Below are 27,502 nucleotides of genomic sequence, written 5' to 3'. Positions count from 1 at the left end.
TCTCCAGCGGAATGGAATGTGCGACCGGCTAGCTAACTTGCCAATTCAATGTTGGTCTCTTTAGAAACAGGATAGTTTTAAGAAACAGATTTGAAGTAAACTACAGACACTTTTGAGTTACTTGACGTTCAGCCCGCCGTGTGCATGACAAATCGAGCAGACCGCAATTTTATAGCCCGCACCGGGTCTCTTGGAAGAGTAAATGTTCAGAATAGTGTTTTACTCCAATGACACAAGAACTTCAGCAGCATGGATGTAGCCTTTGATAAATGACCTTTGTTAAGGAGTGGCACTGAAATGATGGAGAACAGCATGACCGCTGTGAAATAGCAAACAAATTAGTGAAGTTAAAAAAAACTGCAATGTACGCAGCAAAGATCGCCTCCTAATGGATTTAATAGGCCATGCGATTTTTGGCGGATTGCCCAAGAGATAAAGATTTCTCGCGGACTTTTTAAAATTACTTCCTTGACGGACAAGGATTGAAAGGGCTGGTGTGAGCGGCGCTGGAATTGCAAACACCCTGGGAATTAGGTGAGTGCGAAGAGAGTGGTTGTCATTCCTGTGAAGAGACTGGCTGTCATTCCTGCAGAGGGGGGAAACAGTTTCTCAATTCCAGCCTGGACTGAAACAGAGAAGTGTTAGGCTGGATTCAGAGAGGCCGCCACTGGGACGTTGTTCCAGCTCCCGCCGACAGAAGGAAAGTTTCAGTTCATCACGGTCATAATTCGCTGGTGGTGGCGGTGGGGATTCACAACACGGTTGTTCCATCAAAATCTACCTACGTGCAGAATGAGGAGAGAGCGAGGCATAGAAAAAATGTTAAGATGTTATTGAATGGAGAGGAGGGAGGGACCGGGTAATAGAAAAATATCCATTTTGAGAGCAACGTCAAGCAGATATTAACTGAGCCGATAGCAGTCCGGATGCTTAGGAAGTATTTTCCACTCAAACTGACAAGTGCACCAGGGAAGCAGCGGTGGGTACGCGGTGCAAAAAAAAAACTCAGTCCTCAAATAAACATTTAATTTAAAACAAAAACTACAAATGTTGGAAATCTGAAATAAAAATAGAAACGAGAATTCTCACCAGGTTAGGCACCTTCTATGGGAAAGAATATTCCCCACGCTTCAGGAGATTACACACAGACTTCACCAGTGCAAGCAGGTTAGCGTGAAATGGAAACGTGCGGCGACAGGTAGCTCAGAGCTCAAATCGCAGAAAGGCGGTGGGGAGATTTAAATTCGGGAAATAATCCTGAATTACAATTCGGATTTTTGATGGCGGTTGGCGGTCTAATTTAAAGATGCATTACCGCCACCAACTGGACTGGAGTGTAGTTGTAGAGAGTTACTAGTTCTAGTAGTTAGCAAATGAAAACTAGGTTACCGCAGAAAGCCCTATAGATTCTAAATAATGAAAGACAATATTGTGAATTAAATTAATTTCCAAAACTTACAGTTTTAAAATGGAAGCTGTCAACCCCCAAAGATAGTAGTGCATCCTGTATTTGCTTTTGTTCCAAATTAAGTCACTTTTATTGTCATTTCGACCATACAGTACATAGTAAAAATGAGACAACGTTTTTCAGGACAATGGTGTTACATGACACAGTACAAAAACTAGACTGAACTACACAAAAAAAAAACACAGAGAAAGCTACACTAGACTACAAACTGCATAAAGTGCACAAAACAGTGCAGGTATTACAATAAATAATAAACAGGACAATAGGACAAGGTGTCAGTCCAGGCTCTGGGTATTGAGGAGTCTGATAGCTTGGGGGAAGAAACTGTTACATAGTCTGGTTGTGAGAGCTCGAATGCTTTGGAGCCCTTTCCCAGACGGCAGGAGGGAGAAGAGTTTGTATGAGGGGTGCATGGGGTCCTTCATAATGCTGTTTCTTTTGCGGATGCAGCGAGTAGTGTAAATGTCCGTGATGGTGGGAAGAGAGACCCCGATGATCTTCTCAGCTGACCTCACTATCCGCTGCAGGGTCTTGCGATCCGAGATGGTGCAATTTCCGAACCAGGCAGTGACGCAGCTGTAACACTGTATACACTGTAAAAGAGTGTGTTCAACTGTTTCATAATGATGACAAAACCTACGCACTCCAGAGTGATGTTTTCCACCAAGCTATCAGGAATATTTAAGCACTGTATGCCCAATTCAAAGTCGAGTCAATATAATTCCTTCCCTTCTTATTCTACCCGCTTCTCCCATCTATCAACAGTTTTATGTATTTTGTAAAGGTGTCTCCCCTTATGTCCATTATCCCACAAGTCTTACTATAATCCCCTAATTCTTAACCCCACCAAACTCTTAGCTTCTGATTTGCTCAGCGGAAGGACTACATCCACAGTTGAACTTCTAACAGCTTTTTTAGCCAAACAATCAACACACTCATTCCCCTCAAGACCACTACGTGTGGGAACCCACAAGAAGTAGACCTGTAAACCAATACATTGAATATGAAATGAAATTTGAAGAGTTTCAGGTAGTAAATTGGACCTTCCGCTAGAATGACCTCAACACTTCTTCACAGTGAACAACTGTTTATCAGAAGCAGGATAAGGGATGTAGAGGGAGTGGACTCACCACGTTGTCAGGACTTTGGGCTTCATCCACAGTTGGTCACTAGAAGCCTTCAGAAGGCTTCTGTTTTCCAAATATTCTAACCTTACTGGTTACCTGTATGGTGATTGAGTTCACCTGTGCATAGTCACTTTCAGTGTTTAAACTGTGTGAATTATGCTGTTCTTTATGATCCCATCTCTCATCCGTGCCGAGTCTTTACAATTCCCTCCAACCTTCAGCTCTCTGAGGCAGAGCACTCTGTCCTCAGTAAGGGCCTCACCTTTGTCCCCCTTCGCCCACACCTCAGCGAGTTCCATGTACGCCATGATGCTGAACTCTTCTTCCACAGGCTCCATCTCCGAGCTTATTTCTTTGGCAAGGACTCTCCTACCCCCACTGATGACCCCTTCTCCTGTCTTCAACCCTCTTCCTCTTCATGGACACCCCGCTCTGGCCTTCTGCCCGTTCTGGATCTCTTTATTGCTAATTGCCGACGGGACATCAACCGTCTCGACTTCACCACACCCTGTTCCAATTCCAACCTAACTCCTTCCGAACGCTCTGCTCTCCGCTCCCTCCACACCAATCCCAACCTCACTATAAAACCTGCTGATAAAGGGGGAGCTGTTGTTGTCTGGCGTACTGACCTCTACCGGGCCGAGGCACAGCGACAACTCTCTGATACCTCCTCTTATTTACCCCTTGATCATGACCCCACTAAGGAGCACCAGGCCATTGTCTCCTATACCATCACCAACCTTATCAGCTCTGGGGATCTCCCATCCACTGCCACCAACCTCATAGTTCCCACATCCTGCACTTCCCGTTTCTACCTTCTACCCAAGATCCACAAACCTACCTGTCCAGGTAGACCTATTGTGTCAGCTTGCTCCTGCCCCACCGAACTCATTTCTGCATACCTTGACACTGTCTTATCCCCCCCTTGTTCAATCTCTTCCCACCTATGTTCGTGACACTTCTCACGCTTTGAATTTTTTCAATGATTTTTAAGTTCCCTGGCCCCCACCGCCTTATTTTCACCATGGATGTCCAGTCCCTATATACCTCCATCCCTCACCCGGATGGTCTCAAAGCTCTTCGCTTCTTTTTGGATTCCAGACCTAACCAATTCCTCTCTACCACCACTCTCCTCCGTCTAGCGGAATTAATCCTTACTCTTAATCATTTCTCCTTTGTCTCCTCCCACTTCCTCCAAACCAAAGGTGCAGCCAAGGGCACCCGTATGGGTCCCAGTTATGCCTGCCTTTTTGTTGGCTTTGTGGAACAGTCCATGTTCCAAGTCTATACCGGTATCCGTCCCCCTCTTTTCCTTCGCTACATCAACGACTGCCTCCTGAATGCATGCTGAGCTTGTTGACTTCATTAACTTTGCCTCCAACTTTCACCCTGCCCTCAAATTTACCTGGTCCATTTCCGACACCTCCCTCCCTTTTCTTGATCTTTCTGTCTCCATCGCTGGAGACGACTTATCTACTGATATCTACTGTAAGCCTACAGACTTTCACAGCTACCTGGACTATTCCTCTTCCCACCCTGTCTCTTGCAAAAATGCTATCCCCTTCTCAAAATTCCTCCGTCTCCGCCGCATCTGCTCTCAGGATGAGGCTTTTCATTCCAGGGCGAAGGAGATGTCTTCCTTTTTTAAACAAAGGGGCTTCCCTTCTTCCACCATCAACTCTGCTCTCAAATGCATCTCTCTCATTTCCTGCACATCTGCCCTCATCCCATCTGCCCACCACCCCACTCGTGACAGGATTCCCCTTGTCCTCACCTACCACCCCACCAGCCTCCAGGTCCAACATATAATTCTCCGTAACTTCCACCACCTCCAACGGGATCCCATTACCAAACACATTTTTCCCTCCCCCCCCTTTCTGCTTTCCCCAGGTATCGCTCCCTACGCGACTCCCTTGTCCACTCGTCCCCCCCATCCCTTCCCACCGATCTCCCTCCTGGCACTTATCCTTGTAAGTGGAACAAGTGCTACACCTGCCCTTACACTTCCTCCTTCACCACCATTCAGGGCCCCAGACAGTCCTTCCAGGTGAGGCGACACTTCACCTGTGAGTCGGCTGGTGTGGTATACTGCGTCCGGTGCTCCCAGTGTGGCCTTTTATATATTGGTGAGACCCGACGCAGACTGGGAGACCGTTTCACTGAACACCTACGCTCGGTCCGCCAGAGAAAGCAGGATCTCCCAGTGGCCACACATTTTAATTCCATGTCCCATTCCCATTCCGATATGTCTATGCATGGCCTCCTCTACTGTCAAGATGAATCCAAACTCAGGTTGGAGGAACAACACCTTATATACCGGCTGGGTAACCTCCAACCTGATGGCATGAACATTAACTTCTCTAACTTCCCTTAATGCCCCTCCTCCCCTTCTTACCCCATCCCTGACATATTTAGTTGTTTGTTTTTTTTCTCTCTCTCTGCCTATCACCCTGCCTGTTTTCCATCTCCCTCTGGTGCTCCCCCCCTCCCCCATTCTTTCTCCCAAGGCTTCCCATCCCATGATCCTTTCCCTTCTCCAGCTCTGTATCACTTTCGCCAATCACCTTTCCAGCTCTTAGCTTCATCCCACCCCCTCCGGTCTTCTATCATTTTGCATTTCCCCTCCCCACACTTCTTTCAAATCTCTTACTATCTTTCCTTTCAGTTAGTCCTGACGAAGGGTCTCGGCCCGAAACGTCAACAGTGCTTCTCCTTATAGATGCTGCCTGACCTGCTGTGTTCCACCAGCATTTTGTGTGTGTTGTTACTGTTCTTTGTTCAGTCTTTGAGCCAACACTTGATACTGTGTCTCTTTGGTAATTGAATTGCTGTGTTCTTTTTGAGTGTCTTTTTGCCCTTGTCTTTTTACTTTTGTATTTTGGACCCATTTTGTTTTAGAACTTTGGATTCAGCCTGTTGTGTTTTTGGAATTGCTCACCTGCTCATATTTGACTTTTTTTTCTTATACTGAGCCACTCCCTGGCCTTCTGATTTGCATTATTGCCTTTGTTTTGGAACTGTGCTGGAAAGCAAACTTTCCAGTAAAGTACCGGTCTGAATATTCATTCTGACCTCCTGCATGATCTCTGCTCCTGGGTTCATTTCTCCCTCAGTCCCTGGGGTACAGTGTTAGAGTTCTGTACTGTCATACTGGAGTCTGCGTTCAAGCCCAGATAGGCCTGACACCACGTTGCTTCATGGGATGATATGAGGACACACTGAGGAGGGTAATTATGTGTTCTGTAGCATTTAAAAAAGGGAGAGTTGACCTCCATGAGAAATTTACAACTGTTTACATAGTTGGAGGGATATATTGTCAAAAAACATCTTTGTATGAGGTTACCAATGCACAGTCCTTATGGAGATGAAGTGCTGTAACAGAGTTGGGACACCCTCCATTGTGTTGGGTGGAATATGGTCATGATAAGTGACTGGACATCCATGAGCTGATCTGGACCATCAGCAAAAGTAGAAATATGATCTTCATGATCTGTCCTCTCATGATCTAACATATCCCCCACTCTACCTCTGTAATGAAGGTAGGAGATCAATGAAGATACACATGGAGTCAGCAGTGTCACAAGCACTCAATATTGAATGGATTGGAATTCTTATTGGCTGGGATGAATATGAGTCACCTGATTGTCATTTGTGGGAAGATCTATCTTTGCAAAGTCCTTGAAAGCTTCACTGATTTCCTTGTGAGAACATTTTCTTGTAGACGGTAGAGTCCAACACTGAACAACATCTCTCTAGGCCTGGGTGACTTGGACTTCTTTGAAGTCTGTTGCTTCGATAATGACATAATCAAAAGGTATTGGTGACTGTATTATGAATGCTGTTTTGAGGTCTTGCATCTGCCTCTGACAGAATGGAAGTTGGAATATTGGTGCTCCACGCATTTTGTCAGTAGGAAGGATCCACAGATTTATCTTTTCATTCTCCCTCCTGAACAAGCAGCTGGAATACTTTCCTGACAGAAAACCCATCCTGTGAAGATGGAGTCTTCATGTTTGCCATTTCCTTGTTGAACCACCCATCTATTTCCAATTGTGTCTTAGTGGCAATGTTAATGTCAAAGTGCCAGGGTGGCCAGGTTATGAGGACAACAATGTTAGGATCTGTCACTTCTGGGACTGCTTCGAAGGTCCACAGATCCTAGATTTCACACTTAAACATTTTACCTTCTTTCAGCATTTGTTATATGCAATGTAAATTGCAATAAAGTAGATGGTAATATCATTTGTGTCTTCAGCTAGACATAGCTTAGTGCATTGAGCTTAAATATATCATATTACCTGGTTATGGGGCTTTCTCAACTACCAATTTTACACTTTTTTCCACTTCTAAATATATTTTTGCCTGATACCTACTATAAGAGTCACAGAAATGTACAGTATATGAACAGGCACTTTGGCCACCAAATCCACATTAACCATCATCCACCCTTTTACAATAATCCTATTTAATCCCATTTATATAATTCACCCCACGTTCTCATCTATCCTTTCCCTTCCCCTACCCCAGACTCCCCAGACTCGGCCAGTCATCTGCACATTATGGGAAATTAACCATTTAACCTACTGATCTGCTTGAATTTGAGCTATGGGGAGGAAAACAAAGCACCTGAGGTCAGGATTGAACCGAGGGCTCTGGGAAGCTGTGAGGCAGCAGCTTACTAGCTTCCAACAACGTCAACAAGAACAGATAATCTGTTTTTGGTTACACTATCCTTGGTGAGAACTAACAAGTTGTCTTTTTAATGATGAAGAAGATGACATAAACATGCTTTACTCACACTCATCTGGCTAGTATTTGCTGGAAATCCAGTACTGAGTATTGAATCTCACATTTCTCTCATCTTTTTTAGGACCACCTCACACTCCCATAAAGGAAAAAGGTGCATGACACATCATGGAACTTTCAGAGACATTAAACATCAACATCTTCAAACTTGCTTCAGGTAACATGTACAAACTGAAGAATGCTTGAATCTGTAAAACACATTGTGTATTATTCAAATATATTGAGAAAATGCTGACCTGCTGATAATTCTGAATTCCTTTTCCATGATAATGTACCCAACACCTGTGTCAGACAACACACGTAAATGCCCAACATCTCCCACTTTAATAGATTGTAGCTGTGAGGAAAATTGCTGATCTGATTTTATTTTCTCTCTCCTGAGGGTTCTATTTGACTTCTGAACATTTCCAGTATTTCTATTTTATTTTAGGACATTCAGAAATAATGCTCAACAAATATTTCTTCAAAAAGCTAGCTGTGCTCAGTTTCATCTCAGAGAAAATATTTCCTCTGCTCTTGTTCAGAAAGCTGGACAAAATTTCTTTCTATTCACTCTCAGTAGTAACTATCTTTTGTAGCAATATTTTTCTTCTGAGATTCCATCGAACTCACACACTTGATCCTGTCACTGCCAAGAGTACAATTGGAGAAGAGGATTGGAGCAGCGATTGTACTTCAACCAACCTTGTTGATCTTTGAGCCGGTGGCTCTTTGACCAGCAGGTGTCTTGTCCAGATTGAGGCTCATTTCTAGTGTCCAGCCTGGCATCAGGTGTATCTCAATACAACATTCATGGGAAAATGGTCCTTTGCTGACTGGCTCCAGGGTGTAGTGAATATTGTCCTTGAAACTTCAGTACAATTCACACACTACTCCGTGTACTATGGTGCTTCAAGGTAAACTGGTTGATCATGATTTACAATGCTAGATTTCCAGTGTCTACAGTACTTTACTTTTGAATTTGTGTTTATTTTCCAGTTTTCCATTTAATTTTGGTGTGCAGAGGAGCATTGTATGCCAGACCTGGTAGTGTCACTAATGCTGCTGCAGGACAAACCGTGATGTTCCCCATAGAATACCAAAGCAACGAAGATCAGTATGATGTTACCTTTAGATTAAAACTTCCACAGCACTTTAAAATTTTCACATGGACATCCAATAATCCAGACAATCTGCATATTGTGCATCCACAATATAAACACAGAGCTACAATCAAAAATGGATCAGTGGTGTTATATGATATACAAGTTAGTGACAGTGGAGAGTATCAAATACGAACCGACTACTATGGGGTAGAACTGAAAAACCATGATCAAAGTACATTCACGATTCAGGTCTTTGGTAAGTATTCATTCCTCGTACTTTTTATAGTTCCAGTATCTTTAGAAAGTTGAGTATTTTCAAGTTCCAGCACTTGGTCAAGGTCAACTATATGAAGAGCAGAAGTGAGTTGTGTGATGACCCTTCACAGCAAGAAAGCATTTCACTAAGTGTGACCTTAAGGAGTCTGAATAAGATCAAAGTCGGTCAGTGTCAATGGAAAATTCTCCCAATGATCGGGGTCATTTTAGATGTTGGTGGTCCATCATTCAGCCCTAGAAAATCACTGCAACAATTCCTCAGACTGGGTCCTCGGCACAGTTACTTTCCTTCAATCGAGTCAGAAATGTGGAGGTTTGCCGCTCATTCTGTAAAATTAAATTCAGTACTGAACTTCCTAGAGAACGTTGCAATCTTTGCCTTCAGGGTGCAAGATGTAGTGAGATGTTACTGACCCAGGCTACTGTGATAGCATGTGAAACCACAATCTCTGCCACAAGAAGGGCAAAGGCAGCAGGGACATAGAATGGTCACTACGTACAGATTCCCTTTCAGTTAACACAGCTGCCTGACCTGGGAATGTATCACAAGCCCTTCACTGTTCTTGGGACTAAAGCCTGGAGCTCTAAATGTGTCAGTGGTCTGAAAGTATCTCCACCACAGGGAGCTCGCCACCAACGTTGATGACCTTTAGGGATGGGTAGTAAAGGCTGGCCTCACAAGTCATGCTTATTTCTTAAAAGATGACTAAACAGGAAAAAATTCTAGTTGATTAATGTAGTGTCTAGCTGAAGTTAAAAATATATCAGTGTTTTAATGGATTTATATTGGATCAATTTCTCATGAAGAATGAATTTGAAAGGACCACTGTAGTTTAATCACTTGTCCCTAATGCACTCACTGACACAAGCAGACCTGCAAAGACCAGTTTAGTAATGTTTCCATTCAGTCATTCAAAAGCAGCAAATGTTTACACTGTTATCAAACAAGCCTACGTTTTCTGACATAATACAGTAAGTTTATTGTCTATATAGGGTAGTGCGTTGAAACTGCTAAAGCTAAATGTAAGAAATGAACTTGTTTGTCCCTTGTTTAACCAATTGAGCATTATGAAATCATACCTGGTACCACTTCTCATTTGATAAAGGCATCGTTGTTCTCATGAAAGAAAGCAAAGCATGTCTCTACGTAGGAAGTATTAATATACCATATCAGTCATAGAAAGGTAAATACTCTACTATTCTTACATTACAAGCCAACTGAGATATACCAAGCAGGTAGAACAGAGCTGAACTTTAGAAATCCCTTCAACATTGCATCGACAGAATTCCTCATGAAATGGGTAATCAATAAAAATCAAAATACAATGTTGAGGTTATCTTTGTGTTCTCCGTTAAAGCAGAATTTCATTGGCAGAACATTATTGTATGTGTTAGTGTAAATCACAATCAAAGAAATTGTGCAAAACTGGACTGAGGAAATGCATACATCTAAATCCAGTCTATCAAATCCCATGGGAAAGTAGATACAAACTTTGTTTGTATGAATCATCACTTCCCCAAATTTCAATATCAAGACTTGGACCTGTATGAAAACATAGAACATAGCATGGCACAGTACAAGTCTTCTCACTCTTTTAAACCAATCTAAACTCAATCTAACTCCTGCTTCCCTCAAAACCCTCTATTTTTTCTTTCATCCCTGTGCCTATCTAAGACTCCCTTAAATGTCCCTAATTTTTTGCCTCTACCATCACGCCTTGCAGTGTGTTACAACCTCATCCTCCTTTGCTCTAGAGAAAAAAGCTCTATCTGGCTTAATCTACCCACATAAGACATGATCCCTAATCCAGACAGCATCCTGGTAAATCTCCTTTGCACACTCTCAACCTTCAACATCCTTCCTATAAAAAGAAAATCAGAACTGAACACAATAATCAGTGTGGTCCAACCAAGTTTTATAGAGCTGCAACATTATCTCAAGCCTCCTGAACTCAATCCTCCGACAAGTGAAGGCCAACACAACTTATGCCTTCTTAACCACTCTATCAACTTCTGTGGCAGCTTTGAGGGATCTGTGGACGCAGACCCCAAGATCTCTCTGTTCCTCAATACTGCTAAGAATCAAGCCATTAACCTTGCATTCTGTGTTAATGTCTGATCTTCCAAAGTCTAACACTTCTCACTTTTCTGGATGAACTCTATCTGCCCCTACTAAGTCCAGCTTTGCATCCTATTGGTAACAAGATCCTCTTGTTACAAGATTGGTAACAAGATCCTATTGTTACCAATGACAATCTTCTACACAATCCACAACACCACCATCTTTCGTGTCATCTGCAAACTTACAAACTCACTCTTCTACTTCCTCATCCAAGTGATTTATAAAAATCACAAGGGGCAGGGAACATATACCTGTAAAGCACCACTGGCCACCAACCTCCAGACACAATACATTCCATCTGCTACCATTTCTGTATCCCTGCTCTCAAGCGTCCCTGGATCCCATGCTTTCTAAATTTCTGAGTAAGCCTTCTATGAAGAACCTTGTCAACTGCTGTATGTTCATCAATTTATTTTCTCACTGCCTCAAAGAATTCTATCATACTCCCAAGGAAGAAACCTGCCCCGTCCAAAACCATGCTGATATCCCGAATCAGATTATGCTTCTCCAAATGCTATAAATCCTGTTTCTAAGAATCCGCTCCAATTGTTTGCTCACCACTGACATAAGATGAAAGTGTTCTATATACCCAGGATTTTCCCTATTGCCTTCCATGAAAAAAGGAATCAAATTTTGCTCCTTCCAGTCTTCAGTGGCCAGTGAGGATGCAAAGATCATTGCCAGAGTCCAGCAAACTATCCCATTGCTTCCTGTAGTAACCTGAGTTACTTCTTGATTGGCACTGGAGACATCTAACTGAATGTTTTTCAAATGTTCCAGTACATCCAAGTACACAACATGGTCCAGCTTATCAACTTGTTTAATGTTGTTCTCATTGCATTTTCTGTTCAGTATTGTCGGCTCTGAGGTTAATAACTTTATAACACAAAACTTAAAAGAAAAACATGCAATTGTATAGTAATCTATGACATTTTTCAGGAAAATAAGGACATCAAATAATTGTAACTGCATTTAAAAATCCTCTTACATTTTTATATTTCAGAACCAGTTTCTCAACCTGTAGCAAATACATTAAGTCAAGGTCAGAATGCACCAAATATCACTTTGATTTGCTCTGTCTCCAACGAAAAGTCAGTCATGATTTATTGGGAGAAAATATCCTTATCTGGAGTCATCATCGAGACGTATACAAACACAATTCTTGTGATAGACTGTGCTACTGAAGAGGAGCAACATGAGTACAGGTGCATTGCAAAAAATCCCATCAGTAATGCATCCAGCAGTGAGATATCTAACAACTTGTGTAACACCAGAAATCTGAACGGTGAGAAACTGGACGTCGATCTTTTATATAATATTGTCTTTGCCGCTGATACCAAGGATATGAACTTATACTACTAGACAAGAAACATGGAATGTATCTTTTTGAGCACTTAAAGCAATATTAAGCAGCTAGTGCATCGCCTTACAGTGCTGATTGTGTTTCAATTCTTGCCCATCTATAAGGGATTAGTACATTCTCCCCATGACCGTGTGGGTTTCATAAGTGCTTCATTTTCCTCAAACATACCAAAGATGGACAGGTGTGGATTTGCTACATTGACACTTGTGGGCTGCCCAGCACAATCCTCGCTGATTTGATTTGGCACAAACAACACATCTCACTACGTTTCGATGTACATGTGACAAATAAAACAAATCCTTAAGATCTTTATTTACAATATTTAGCAGAATTTAACCATAAATGAGGAAATAGAATCACTGACAATCAAATCAGAAACTGCGGATGCAGGAAATATAACATAAAAATAGAAAATGCTGTAAATACTCTGCAGGTCAGGCAGCATCTGTGGTTAGACATACAGAATTAACATTCGAGCTCTGATGAATTCTGCTCAGCCTAAATCATTAATTCTGTCACTCTTCCCACATATGCTGCCTAAATAACAGTTAATGTTTATTGATACGGTGTGCTTTTAAGACATGGAACCACAGATCAAAGGAAAAGCAAAATATAAAACTATTTTTGAAAATCAAGCCATTGGAAAAACTAATCTTTTAATAGAAGCTGGAGAACAGCCATATTATTGATCTGAACGTGTGGTACACTTGACCATAAGAAGATGAACGGTGTATTTATCTCATTAAGTTCTTTAAACTATTTTCAGATAAAAGAAATTACCTTATGATCCTGATTCCTTTGATGATGATGATGGCAATTTCATTGTTGGCTTTTGTACAATACTTGTCTAATCGGTAAGTGTCACTGCTCAGGTTAGTACGATCCATTGAGAAAACAAAGTGGTCTGTTGCTCACAGAGCCTGGATTTCCTTTATTTTAGGATAATTTATCAACTAAATAAGTTATGACATAATTTGTGTATTAATGATGTGGCTGATGTCTGGTGTTTCTCTGGCAATGGTCTGGAATTTAATTAGTAATTACACAGACTTTTGGCTATATAACTGAATTCTGAGAATTTTTTTTCAGTAGTAATTAATTCTCAGTAACATTTTAAACTTCAGGCATTGAAGTTTTGCTTATAATAAGAGCACAAAGTGAAAAAGACAGCATGAACGTAATTAAGTATGACAATTCAGAAGATGTTGGTGGTGATTCCTTGTTCCTAGATAGACTCATTACTACAGATCAGGAAGAAATGGCAATGGACAAAGCAGTGAGGTAGCTTTCAAAAAGACAAAGGAAATGGTGACATCAGACACTGTACTGTCATGTTATAACCCACATCATCCAGTGAAGACTGCCTCTGGCATGTCGTATTCTAGTATAGGTATAGTCATGTCACATGTTATGAATGATGGATGTGAACACTCCATAGCCTTTGCATCACATTCCCATACTGCTCTAGAGAAAATTATGCTCAGATTGACAATGATTGGGGTCTAAAACATTTCAATGAGCACCTGTGTGGGAGAGAGTTTACCTTCATCACTGATCATCAAACACTAGTGTCCATTTTCAATCAACAGAAGTTCCACTAACAGCAGCAGCACGAATGCAGACGTAGGTTCTTTATTGGAGGACACAATCACAAAATTGAATTCAAGAGCACAGCTAATCATGGAAATGCTGATGGATTGTAGCATTTACCCTGGATAAGGATATACCTGAAATATTTACAGGAGGACAATCCTCTTGACATATTCTCCTATCGCAAATGAACAGTCTCCCTAAAAGAGATGATCCAAAGGGAAACCAGAAAAGTCCCTACAGTGTCTCAGGTCTAAATTGGACGATACAGCAGACACCCCATTTTAACCAACATTAGGATAAACGCCCTTGACTGTGGTTGCCTTATTTTGGATTGAGAGTTCTTGTACCATCCAAGCTGTGAGCTAAAGTGATAGATGAGCTACATGCTGGTCATCTAGGCATGGACAAAATGCAAGTGTTCGATCAAAGCGTTGTCTGATGGCCTGGGATAGATCAGCAGATCAGGCAGCGTGCTATGTACTGTTTAGGATGCCAGCACGTCCAAAAGACGACAAGAGAATCTTGGAGAAGAAAGGTGTCCAGAGCTGTCAGAACCACTTCCTGCAGTCCTACAGTCAACTCCTAGAACCACCATGGAGGAGGCCCCAGAACCTGAGACTCTTTCACAGCCACAAGTCTCACCTGCCAAGCTGAGCGACCTCCCCCATCAGGAGAAAAGTTATTCCTCGGGAGTAAGAAATCCTCTTCAGCAATTAAATTGTTAGACCTGAATAAGACCATTTCAAATTTATTATGATGTGGATGCCTATATAGTAGTTGTATTATATAGTATTTTGCATTTGTGTGTATATTTTTCTTTATTCTTTTACGTTTTGTAGTTACAAAGAAATAACATTTAACTTTTGCACGGTCACTTGCAAGAAATCTTCAGAATCTTCAAAAGGTCTTGATCCCGTATCTTCCTAATTCAACACCATGTGTCCTTCACTTGATGTTGTAGCCAAATTCCAGCTTTGTCTTCAGTATTTCATAAAATAGAAAATATGACACATTAGGCCAGAAACAATTAATGCAATTCATTTACAATATTCCAATTACTAAGGAAATATGACAGTTGAAGATACGAATGGAAATTATTTACAAATCTTCATCTTCTAGCTTAATCTGATTAAAATCAAACAAGTTGCAATAAATATTTTTGAATGCCTTGTTTTTGAATAAATAGATACATAACTTATTTTTTTTAAAAGATGATCCTTTCAATGTTAAAATCTTTGAAATTGCATCATCATTTGATCATTATATACAAATATTTATATATAATATATACATATATAAATATACTTAAAGCAGAAACATGCAAACTGAGGTATCACATAGATTCTCCACTGTCTCTAATTTTGAACTTCGTTGCATGTTTAGTTTGATTTGGAATACTGACTGGTATTCATATCTTTCCTATGTACATGAGAACATAGAACATAGAAATGTATAGCACATTACAGGCCCTTCGGCCCACAATGTTGTGCCGACTCTCAAACCCTGCCTCCCATATAACCCCCCATCTTAAATTCCTCCATATACCTGTCTAGTAGTCCTTTAAACTTCACTAGTGTATCTGCCTCCACCACTGACTCAGGCAGAGCATTCCACACACCAACCACTCTCTGTGCGAAAAACCTTCCTCTAATATCCCCCTTGAACTCCCCTCCCTTTATCTTAAAGCCATGTCCCCTTGTACTGAGCAGTGGTGCCCTGGGGAAGAGGCGCTGGCTGTCCACTCTGTCTATTCCTTTTGTCTTGTACACCTTTATCATGTCTCCTTGATGAAGATGAACATTCTTGTTGTGGTTCACAAATGCCTATTGGATTGTTTATATTTTACCTGCAGGATTTTAATCCAGTGTCAAATGTTTCCTTTTCGGTCTTCACAATGGGCAGTGCTTCTCCTTCACAGGTCCAGTGACCCAGGTTCAGTCCTGATCTCTATTGCTGTCTGTGTGGAGTCTGCATGTTCTACTTGTGCCTGTGTGGCTTTCCTGTAGATGCTTTGGTTTTCTCCTGTGGTGTTTAGCACGCTAATTAATTGGATATTTTTATATTACGACAGTGTAGTTATTTGACTCTTCTGAAAAACCACGTCCACACAGACCATCAAATACATGTCTCTATCAATCATGTTCACTAGCTCTTGATTCATAGACACTCTGCAATGGTAACTCAAGTGCACATCTGGATGAATCTGGAATCTTATCTTTTGTGGCCTTTTCATGCAGGGGCATTAGGTCCAGGCTATCAATTATTTTGTTCTCTTTACAACTGTTTACAGGAAGTGACATTAAACAATCTTGAATCTTGACTAGCAGCGAGAAAATCAGTACAATCTTCTGTACTACAGCTGGGATGCCATCATGTTCTGTAGCTTTAATCTCTGGTATCCAGTGCATAAAACTCTTCTTGATATCACAATGGTGTGATTTGGCTAAAGAATTCTATGATGGTCGGGATCTCAGAATCATTTCTGACTGAATTTGGTTGGAAATGCTTCAGTGTTATTTATAAGCCTCGTATCTGGGTCCACTAGAACTGTGAATGGAAAAGTCTCCTCCTGTTATCTGCATGGTTATCCACTATTTTTCATGAAAAGATTTGAAAGTATTATTTACTCTTGATGTACAAAGGGATTGCAGTGGAAAGATCCAGTATGTTACCCATGAGGTAGGAGTTGGAGTACAACTTTGTCACGCAGTTACAAGGGAGAGTGCTCTCGATGTCAGCACAGCTCCCAGGCATTAAGAAGAGGACTTTACCTGGGCTGGGAATGGCCTTCCTATGTTTGAATTCATTCCACATATAATTGAATGATTTCACAACTGCTTTGTAAGTTTTGTATTGATTTCTCAATTTAAAAATAAACACTGGATTATACAGCATTTTAACATCAGTGTCTTTTTTTTAGATGTCCAAATGATGAATTCTAACCCCTGATGATCGTCTCCAAGAATTACCTGGAAACACTCACATTGCTGCATAAAATTCACCAACCCTTACTGGAATGCTACAGACCATACTTGCGAATGACAGCTCATTTCTCTATAGCACCTTTGGCTGACCACAAGCATGACCAACTGGTAGCTGACCCATACAATGAATTCCCAAGGCTTGAAGTTTCAGGGAAAGCCAGGACACCTCGTAACCACCTGAGCAGAGGTTGGAGGTGACATGACCACCTGCTCATGGAATATGAGAAATTGTCTTGATTGTGACAGTAGTCACCCAAACACCACTCTCCTGCCCTGCGAGTTCCATTTCTGTAACCATCACAACCTCCTTTGTATCCATTAGAGTTAAGAACATAAGAAATAGGAGCAGGAGTAGGCCACCTGGCCCATCGAGCCTGCTCCCCCATTCAATAAGATCATGGCTGATCTGGCCATGGACTCACCTCCACCTACCCGCCTTTTCCCCATAACCCTTAATTCCCCTACTATGCAAAAATATATCCAAACTTGTCTTAAATATATTTACTGAGGTAGCCTCCACTGCTTCATTGGGCAGAGAATTCCACAGTTTCATCAGTCTCTGGGAAAAATAATTCCTTTTCATCTCCCCTGTAAGTCTACTCTCCTGAATCTTGAGGCTATGTCCCCTAGTTCTAATCCATTACATGGATTGCTAACCTAGACGCAAACCACAATTGCATCTCAGCTACGTCCATATATGTGACATTGGATGGAAAGACGTAGAATCTTTGTGGGTAGAGTTCAGAAACTGGAAAAGTAAAAAGGCCCTGATGGGAATTATATATTGACTTCCAAATAGTAGCCAGGATGTGCATCACAAATTACCACTGGAGACAGAAAAGGCATGTCAAAAAGTCAATGTTAAGATAGTAATGGGGGATTTCAACATGCAGGTAGGTTGGGAAAATCAGATTGGTGCTGATTTTAGATCCCCAGAGAGAGAATTTGTAGAATCCCTACAAAATACCTTTATAGAGCAGCTTGTGGTTGAGCCCAGTAAGGGATCAGCTACTCCGGATAGTACACTATGTAATGAACCAGATTTGATTTGGCACCTTCAGATAAAGAAACCCTTAGGAGGCAGTGATCATAATATAGAACTCACCCTGCAATTTGAGAGGGAACCTAAAGTCAGATATATCATTATTTATAGTGGAGTAAAGGGATTGCAGAGGCATGAGTGAGGAGCTGCCCATAGTTGATTGGAAGGAGACACCAGCAGGGATGACAGCAGAGCAGCAATAGCTGGAGTTTCTGGGAAGAATTTAGAAGATGCAGGATAGATAAATCCCAAAATGGCATTGTACAGGCAGGATGATGCAACCAACGGGAAGTCAAAGCCAACATAAAAGAAAAAGAGATGTCATGTAATACAGCAAAAACTAGTGGGAAGTTGGAGAACTGGGAAATTTAAAAACCAATGGAAGGCAATGTAAAAAAAAGCCGTAAGATGGAGAAGATAAAATATGAAGGTAAACTGGCCAATAATTTCAATGAGGATACCAATTATTTTCAGATATAAGGTACTGTGCAAAACTCTTAGGCACATATTTACAGCTAGGGTGCCTAAGACTTTTGCACCACATTGTATTAATTTTAAGTATTGCACTGTACTGTTGCCACAAAGTCATTGAAAGTCATGAAACATTTGAGTGATGATAAACCTGATTCTGATATGGGTCTCTTTGGTGGACTGAGCGGGAAGGGGTAAAAAAGCTTAGGAATGAGGTGCGAGGTTATGATCGACTCCATTTCTCGCCGATTAAAGCATTGAGGAAGACTGAAAACATTGAGGCAAATATGGAGAGTGAGCAAGTGTTGAGTGACGTTACCAGCCTGGCTCAATGCTGCTGGGGCAGGGTGCCATTCCCGCTTGCTCACTGCTCCCGAGGAAAGGCCCCTGAAATTGAGTGATCTCTTCCTCTTCCCCCCCCCCACCTCTCCCCTTCCCCCCCCCCCACCTCTCCCCTTCCCCCCTCCCTCTCCCCGCCATCTCCTCCCTCTCTCCCCTCTACCCCTCCTCCCCAGTCGAAGGTTGTTGCAAAGTTTCTGCATCTGTGGTTTATGAGCTGGACTGTAGTTTGGATCTTCTGATTCTGTTTTTATATCGTATTTTATTTCTTTCTTTTTCATTGTCGTTTGTGCGTGGGATGGAGTTGATATTCTTGTTGCCGTTTGCAGGATTTGTTTTTGCACGTGGAGATGGGGTTGATGTTCTGGTTGTTGTTTGTTCAATTTGGTTTTTTATCCATGGGATGGTTGATGTTTTTCTTTGTTTTGTGGCTGTCTGAGGAAGACAGATCTCAGAGTTGTAAGTTGCATTTTTACTTTGATAATTAAAGTATTTTGAACTTTGAGAGGGGAATCACGGTGGGGAAAAGGAAAGGGCAATGGGAGGGAGTGGGAAGCACCAGAGGGACATTCTGTAACCATCAATAAACCAATTGTTTCAAACCCTGATGCCTCAGGGCTGGCTGTGTCTGCACCTGTGCCACCCACTGCTCCTGGGAAACTTTCTCTGGTAGATGTACCACACCCCTCCCACAATGCTCTGTGGTCACTATTCACAGCACCATTTGCTCCCACCAGATTTACAAACCTTATCTCTACTCCATGTTGACAAACACAGTACTGTGCAAAAGTCTAATTGAAACCTTTTGAATGTTGAAAGGCCTAGATAGAATGGATATAGGGACGATGTTTCCTATAGTGAGTGAGTCTAAGACCAGAGGGCACAAATTCAGGAATGTCCATTTGGAATGGAGATGGGGAGGAATTTCTTTAGCCAGAAGGTGGTGAATCTGTGGAATTCATTGCCACAGCTGGCTGTGGAGGCCAAGTCATCGGATGTAATTATGACAGAGATTGATGGGTTCTTGATTACTCAGGGCACGAAAGAGATGAAGGGAGAAGAATGGGGTTGAGAGGGAAGTGGAGGCAAGCCATGATGAATTTGTGAAGCAGATTCAATGGGCTGAATGTTTTGGTCTTAAATGTATACATCTCCTAAAAGATGTTCACTGGCATTGATTTCTGTCCTATCAAATCTTGGGAAATTGTAAACCTAAGTTTCACTACAATATATAGTATGAAACAGTATTTTTAAAAAATATAAACATGAGTTACTACTTTTAATGAATTGATTTTTGTTATGAATAATTGATTAACTATTTTTGTGTTAGGAGCTACATATCTATTTTGTGATAATACATGATCAAATCTGTCAGATGTTGATTTCATATGAACATTTGAGCAAGGGAATTATAAGCAGAAAGCAGCTTTGGTATTGACTAACCTCCTTCACTGATCCCAACATTGCACAAGGGTGGATCGGACCAGAGAATATTTTGCAGTGATGCTGATCCTGTGGAGGAAATAACTGATGTTTGTCACCATTACTCACAAAGCCACCAGCCCCTTTGTGACTCCTATATATGTGTCTGTTCCACTGCTGATTTCTGTTCCCATAAAATACAAATCCCACTCAGAAACTTCTCTTTGGGACCTGTCTTCCACTACACCCATAATATTGCTCATCTAAATAATGTTGTGTTATTTTTTGTTTTTGCACTTGCAAACATTGTGTGTTTCTGTTCATTGGAAGCCAAACCCAATTCTTTGAATGAGACATGGAGAAACAAATCCACTCCTAACCGCCCCAGTGATTCTATCCAAATTCTGTTGTTCCTTGACAATACAGTATGGTAATACTTGGAAATGTTAAGAACAGACAACAGATCCTGCATAAACATGATTATTTGATGGTTAGAAAAGTGCAGATGAAATGAATATTCAACCACAGATCTTGTGATCATTCTCTAAGCCTCCATTTGAAGTTTTGGTGCTGTTGCTAGCTGCAACACTTTTGATTCAGGACATACGTGATGCCCTTCCTTTTCTGTAACTGAAGGCAATAACAGAGGTTAAAATCAGTATTTAAATAAGGCAGACCATTGTGATGTGTATTTCAGAAAAGAAAAATGGGCCATGGATCCTTGCAAACAGAACAGCTGATTTAGAAAAAGCATAAAATCATTACACAGAAGACAAATTAAGCAACAAATTGTATTTTAAAGTTCATGTTCTCTGCAACAAATCTAACAGCAGTAAAATTTTGACATTGAAGTTCAAAACATTGGCGCATTTCAAAAGTCATGTAGGACCCAACCTGCTTCCTGTCCTTGATCCCATGTCGCTTTATTGTTGCAGTTCTGAACTTCCACCAACCTCGGCACCTCAATCCCATGGTTGTTTCATTAGCAAATTGAGATGTGAGTGGTGTGCAGATTAGTAGGAAGCACCCTGATGCCCTGACCCTGACACTCAAAGGCGGCTCCAGCTGTTTCATTGTTCTTCAGTATCTTGGATAATGAGATGTATTCCAAAAAACACTGACAAAGAAATTACTCTTTTTAAAGTGATGAATACTTAAAACATCAAACTACTGTTACTTATGTTCAAACAAAAGTATTTTTACCTCTATTTTAGTTGAGGTGGGCAACCTAATTGATAAATCTGACTGTAATAAACGTAGAGCTTTAAGATGAATTACAGGTTAGATGTAACTCTGCCCTATATGTTATTGTAGAATCTATTTTTGGGAAATCGATTTCATGAACCTAATTAACTACATTCATTAGAGTAGATAGAAACTGATAAAGTAGAGAAAATCTGCAGATACTGGAAATCTGAACAACACACACAAAATGCTGGAGGAACTCTGCAGACCAGGCAGCATCAATGGAATAAAGAACAGTTGACATTTCAGACTGAAACTGACAAACGTTTTTCTTTTTTTTGTAATTTATTTTTTTTATTGAAGTTCATCATCAAACAAACATATACATAAGATGTATTTCAAACTTTGTACATATATATCATATAATCATATATATCACAAATCTCCACAAAGTATTTATCTGAGGTATACACTTATAGAAAAGAGTGGAAAGAAAAAACAAGCAAAAGAGAAGAACTATGTACAAGTAGGGAGTGATCTTTTTTTTTACAACAGATTCATTGATTTGTGAGAATAAAATCAGGCCTATGAGGCATTATGTAGTTAAACCATTTTTCCCAGTATGAATAAAATTGTTCCAGCTTATGATTAACAGACGCTGTTATCTTCTCCATTTTGTAAATGTCCATCGTAATTTCCATCCATGTATTTAAAGTTGGGCTCTCCTGTGATAATCATTTCCTAGTAAGTGTCTTTTTACCAGCCACCAACAGTATATTCATTAAATATTTATCTCTTTTCAACCATTCTTGAGGTATATATATATATATAAAATATATGGTCTTACTCTCTAAGGGTATTTCACATTTAAAGATGTCTTGTAGGGCATTGTGTATCCCCCTCCAATAGTCTTTGATAACAGGGCAATCTGAGTCATATGCACACCATTTAAGAATTGCAAAATCTCCCTCTAGATTATATTCTTTTATAGTAGTTTTCCATATTTTAAGAGTCAATTTCACCCATGGGTTATCAATAGTATTTATGTACCTTTGCAGGTTGTTATCAGCCAAAATTGCTTGTATGGGGATGGGAATTACCCGCTCCTCAATGTTTTTCCATTGAGCGTCATATGATGGGTTGCACCAACATATCACAGCTCTCAATTGTGCTGCAAAATAATAATCTCTAAGAGAAGGTAGGCCCCATCCCCCCTTTTCCTTTGCTAATTGCAAAGTTTTGAGATGAACTCTAGGCCTTTTACCCTGCCAAATATACCTTGATAGTATCTTGTTCCATTCATTGAATTGATTTTAATTAATCTCTATTGGTAGGGTCTGAAAGAGATATAACAGTATGGGCAGTATATTCATTTTAATAGACTCAATCCTTGAACTGAGACTGAAAAAAGGAATCAGGTTCCATCTTGCCACATCTTCCTTAATTTTCTAAATATAGAGGCTGATAATTACATTCTGATAATTTTGCCAAATCTTTTGGCATAATGATGCCCAAATATTTGAAAGACTCTGTGTGCCATGCCCAGGGGTATCGACTTTCAATTTCTCTTGGTGGGCTATAGTAATATGAAAGTAATTGGGTGTTATCTATGTTGATCTTGTATCCTGATAATTGACCATATTGTTCAAAGGATTGCATCAATTTATGTAAAGAGTATGTTGGTTGCCCTAGATACATCAAAATGTCATCTGCATAACAAGCCAATTTATGCTCTGTCCCTTTAATAGTAATTCCCCTGATATCTTCATTTTGTCTGATGTATTGAGCTAATGGTTCCAGATATAACGCGAAGAGTAGTGGTGACCATGCACAACCCTGTCTCATGCCCCTTTCTAGGGTAAGACTATTTGATAAATATCCATTGACTTTAATCCTAGCAGTAGGATTGTCATATAGCGTCTGTATAGTTTTAATAATTGTGTCTTGGAAACCAAATCTATGTAAAACTCTGTAAAGAAAATTCCAATTAACGGAATCAAATGCTTTTCAGGCGTCCACACTTATCACTATTGCTTCGATTTTCTTTTTTTGTATATGATCCATAATGTGAAGTGTCCTTCGTATATTGTCTTGTGTCTGGTGTCGTCATATAAAACCTGTCTGATTGTTACGTATCAGTATGGGTAGAAACTCCTCTAATCATTTGGTCATGATGGAGGTAAATAGCCTATAATCTACATTAAGAACGGATATTGGTCTAAATGACCCTCATTCCATTTTATCCTTGCCTTCTTTTGGTATAGCTGAGATTATCACTTCCTTCCAACTGGGTGGCATTTGTGCCTTTTTTAGAGCCCAGTTCAGTGTGGGGAGTAAAACAAGAATTAACTAATTTTTAAATTCTTTATACCACTCTGCCGTATACCCATCTGATCCTGGTGACTTGCTTAATTCAAGCCTACTAATTGCAGCTTTTAATTCAACTTCAGTTCTGTCAGCAGTCATCCTATTTTGTTCTTCGCTTAAAGTGGGTAACTCTAGAGAATTCAAGAAGGTGTCAATTTGGGTTATGCTTCCCCCTGGAACTTTGGAATATAGCATTTTGTAAAACACTTCAAAAGCTTCTTGAATTTCACTTAGCTTATTTTTTATCATTTTCGTTCTTGGGTCCCTAATTCTATGAATTGTATTTTCTGCTATCTTTTTTTTCAGTTTCCACATCAGTATCTTCATAGATTTCGATCCATTTTCATAATGCCTCTGTTTCAGAAACTTTCCTGATTTCTTGCGTAGCCAAATTATTTATTTCTTTCCTAATTCTTTTAATTTCCCCATATGTATCCTGTGCCGAATTCAATTTGTGTTTTTTCTCTACCTCCTTCAGCCTATTATGTAATCCTCTAATGTTTTATTCCTTATTTTTTTCTTATATGAAGATATTGCTATTTTTTTCCCCTCTTAAGACTGTTACGTACCCTGTAACTGGGTCACTTACCAGCAAAGATAGAGAGGTCCGTTGAAGTCTGATGGTACTATTTTTAACAGTATTTATTGGAAAAAATACACAAAAATAATATCCATGCTAACATACAGATAATATATGTCATCAATACTAAATCTAAAAGCGCGGGTATAATAATAATCAATAAGAAATAGCTCTATCATTGTCTAGGGGATAATGTATTGTCCAATGGAAATATAAAAGTCACTCAAGTTCAAGCAGGCTGCAGCCTTTGGTTGGAGTCAAGAGAGAGAGTTTAAAACTTGCCCATTCCTTTTATGATGTCAATCCTTCGAGAGTCGTTGGGGCTGATTTCTCCTTTGTTTTAGCTAAAGCCGTTCTTCCGTGGTAAGGCCCACCAATTCTGAGGCAAATGGAAAAGGATTCACATGGGCTTTCCACCGGCTGTCGCTATTACGGGATTTCTAGCGTTTCTTCTGGTGCGTCTAAAGGGGCCGTTCCCCAGACCCTCTTTTATCCCCACTCACGGGGTCTCAGATGTCAATCAGGTTGGGATGATGCCATCCCCCAACCAGCCCACGTTGCCTGAGGGCTTCCACGAAGCACAGTACTCAATACACAATTCCGTCTCCAAGAGACAATGGCCGCTTCCCGTGGCTTTGTATTGCTGAGGGCCAGGACATTCCAAACCCCTTTGTGGATTCTGCATGTCTTTCTCTCATTTCCTGGGTCTCCTGACCCGAATCAATAGTGATCCTGCGATTCTCAAAAAGGAGGGGGCCTCTCTGCACCCCTCGGCCCCTCAGATTTGGGGCACAGGCGTAACAAGACTGCCTTCAGAGTATCCCATAAAATGGGAGGTGAAACCTCTCCATTATCATTAAATTCTAGGTAGAGACCAATTTCTTTTCTAATTTGTTCCTTAAAGTATGGATCATTGAGTAGACTTGAATTTAGTTTCCAAGTAGTATTCTTTGGTTGTAGGTCAAAATCAACAGATAAATATATAGGTGCATGGTCACTTACATCTATTGTCCCAATTCCACAGCTGTTTATTTTGTCTTTGTCTTTTCCAAATGTTATGAAATAGTCTATTCTTGTATATACAGAATGGGGAGCAGAATAATGAGTGTAATCCCTTCTGTCAGGGAAAAGGTCCCTCCATATATAAGTTAAACCAACATCCTCAAAAAGTGTATTAACTTTCTTATGTAAAGATATTTTTTCATAGGTTTTTCTATTGGAAGAGTCTAAGTTCGGTTGTAATTGTAAATTTAAGTCTCCCTCACATATCAGGAGACCTTCTGTTTCCGTTACCATAATATCAGTAATTTTCTGAAAGAAACCAATATCACTTCCCGGGGGTGCATATATATTCAATAGAGTAACCAATTTGCCGTCTATATTCCTCCTTACCAGAATATATCTGCCCTCTTGATCTCCCATTTCGAATACTTTTTCAAAATTTAGCTTACTTGAGATAAGAATAGCAACTCCTCTCCTATGTCCTGATTTATATGAGGAGAAAAACAGATTAGTGAAGCCCATTCTCTTTAGTTTTTTATGCTCATTATCACTTAAATGAGTTTCCTGTAAATATACTACATGGGCTTGTTCTTTTTTCATTTTGGATAAAATTCTCTTACGTTTGATTGGATTTAATAGCCCATCGACATTAAAAGAAATGAATTTTACCTTGTCCTTAGCCATCTGTATTTATCTGTCAATGTATCATTGAAATTAGAATAAAACTTAATCAATCTACTCCCTGAACAAATAAGAACCAAGAAATGCAAATAATAACAAAAAATGGCAATGAACGTGTGATTCCAAGGCTGGGGTCTCTAGTAGATGACCCCTGCATTGAGCTAGAGGAAATGTCTAACTGTGGGGGATAACCCCTCCTGTTTGTGAGTTGAGGGCCTCCATTGCAGTATTCATAAGTCAGTGAACAAATCCATTACACAGAAAAGATTTCCCTGTGTACTCCTCCTATATATATATATATATATACACACACACACACACATACATACACACATACACATTACACACATACACACATATATATATATATTCTCATTTTGGTGGGGAAAAAGGAGTAAGTGAGCAAATAAAGAATAATAACTAAGTAATATAAAATCCACATTATAATAAGTATTTCTCGAGATAGGTATATCACTGTGTACTTTTGCTTCTGTTTAGCTTCTCAACATTTTTAAAGTTAGCCAAACCTTATGGCTGTTCTGAAGGGGGTGAGGACTCTCTTTGGGAAACTCCCGGTCTCTTCCTGATATATTTCTCTTGGCCTCCTCCTGTCTCCTGCCTTCTCGATTCTTGCACTATTTCCCAAGTAGAGTGGGATAATTCCTCAGCCAGGCTTTCCCTCATTTGGGTGACGCTGACAGGCAACCCTCTGGCCTTCATGTCTATATTCGCCTCTTCCACTGGTACAACCGCATCCCGTTGTCATAAAACACTCAATGTTTAGCAGTGTACGGAGTTTGAAATCTAATCTTATTTTGCTTTAGTACTCGCTTTACTTCAGAGTATTTTTTGCGTCTCTGGGGGACCGCGGGGGGGGGGGGGGTAATCTTGGTCGAAATACATTAATTTATTCTCTAAAAACACTCTCTTCTTACCCCAGGTGCTTCGTAGAATCTCTGCCTTGGTGCTGTACCAAAGGAATTTAATTATTATTGAGCGTGGCTTTCTATCCCGGGTAGATTTTGGGACGAGAGCGTGGTGGGCTCTTTTGACTTCCAGCTCTTTATCCGGGGGAAGATCCAGTGCGTCCCGCAGTAACTTTCTGACAAATTCCGTCATAGACGAGCCCTCTGCTCCTTCAGGAACGTTGTAGATTCTGATATTTTTCCCCCGTGATCTTCCCTCCAGGTCAAGCAGTTTACCTTCTTGGTGATTTAATATTTTTATTGTCTTACTCAGTATCTGTTCTACGTTTTGAACGCGATCTTCCACCTTCTCAATTCGAGTCTCTGCCACCGCTATTTTTTGATTGATGCTAGTGAGCTCAATCAAATCACGGAGCTGCTGCTTTATATCTTTCTGGACCTCCATTATTTCTTTCAGGATTTCGAAGATATTCGCCACTTCGCCTGAATGAGGCCCGGCGTCTGCCTCGCTAGCACGCAGTCGGGTCGGAGAGCTGCTCGCTGCACTCCTCTTGGATGCAGGCTTCGCAGTGTCGCATTTTTTATTTCCATTCTTTTTCCTCATTCTTGCCCCTCTTTTCAGTTCAAATATTTTTCAAAAAATATTATATTTGATGGGTTAAC

General features: G+C 40.5%; 2 protein-coding genes across 3 annotated transcripts; one reads left to right on the top strand and one right to left on the bottom strand.

Moving 5' to 3' along the window:
* The first annotated feature begins 463 nt into the window (after positions 1 to 463).
* LOC140725407 (SLAM family member 5-like) lies at positions 464 to 18,716 on the top strand. Its single transcript, XM_073040835.1, has 6 exons — positions 464 to 534; positions 7,466 to 7,558; positions 8,380 to 8,742; positions 11,888 to 12,169; positions 13,014 to 13,101; positions 16,761 to 18,716. The coding sequence occupies exons 2-6, from the start codon at positions 7,510 to 7,512 to the stop codon at positions 16,780 to 16,782; spliced, it is 804 nt and encodes a 267-aa protein (XP_072896936.1). The 5' UTR covers positions 464 to 534; positions 7,466 to 7,509; the 3' UTR covers positions 16,783 to 18,716.
* Positions 14,056 to 27,502, bottom strand: LOC140725408 (uncharacterized). 2 transcript variants are annotated; one of them, XM_073040836.1, is made up of 3 exons: positions 26,849 to 27,502; positions 20,120 to 20,188; positions 14,056 to 14,818 (listed from the first exon to the last, which is right to left on the bottom strand). In XM_073040836.1, the coding sequence occupies exons 1-3, from the start codon at positions 27,441 to 27,443 to the stop codon at positions 14,769 to 14,771; spliced, it is 714 nt and encodes a 237-aa protein (XP_072896937.1). In that variant the 5' UTR covers positions 27,444 to 27,502; the 3' UTR covers positions 14,056 to 14,768. The 2 variants fall into 2 exon arrangements, with proteins under 2 accessions (XP_072896937.1, XP_072896938.1); XM_073040837.1 differs by lacking the exon at positions 20,120 to 20,188.

This window comes from Hemitrygon akajei, chromosome 3, assembly GCF_048418815.1.
Source record: "Hemitrygon akajei chromosome 3, sHemAka1.3, whole genome shotgun sequence".
NCBI lineage: Eukaryota > Metazoa > Chordata > Chondrichthyes > Myliobatiformes > Dasyatidae > Hemitrygon > Hemitrygon akajei.
The sequence above is the reverse complement of the archived record's forward strand: the minus strand, read 5'-3'. Positions and strand labels throughout refer to the sequence as shown.

Coding starts and splice junctions, on each gene's coding strand:
- LOC140725407 (XM_073040835.1), top strand. CDS start 7,510: ATGGAACTTTCAGAGACATTAAACATCAACATCTTCAAACTTGCTTCA. Junction 7,559..8,379: donor CATCTTCAAACTTGCTTCAG/GTAACATGTACA, acceptor TTTATTTTCCAG/TTTTCCATTTAATTTTGGTG. Junction 12,170..13,013: donor TAACACCAGAAATCTGAACG/GTGAGAAACTGG, acceptor AACTATTTTCAG/ATAAAAGAAATTACCTTATG.
- LOC140725408 (XM_073040836.1), bottom strand. CDS start 27,443: ATGAGGAAAAAGAATGGAAATAAAAAATGCGACACTGCGAAGCCTGCA. Junction 20,189..26,848: donor GATTCTACGAAGCACCTGGG/GTAAGAAGAGAG, acceptor TTTCCTCCACAG/GATCAGCATCACTGCAAAAT. Junction 14,819..20,119: donor TGTTGGGATCAGTGAAGGAG/GTTAGTCAATAC, acceptor GAAATACTGAAG/ACAAAGCTGGAATTTGGCTA.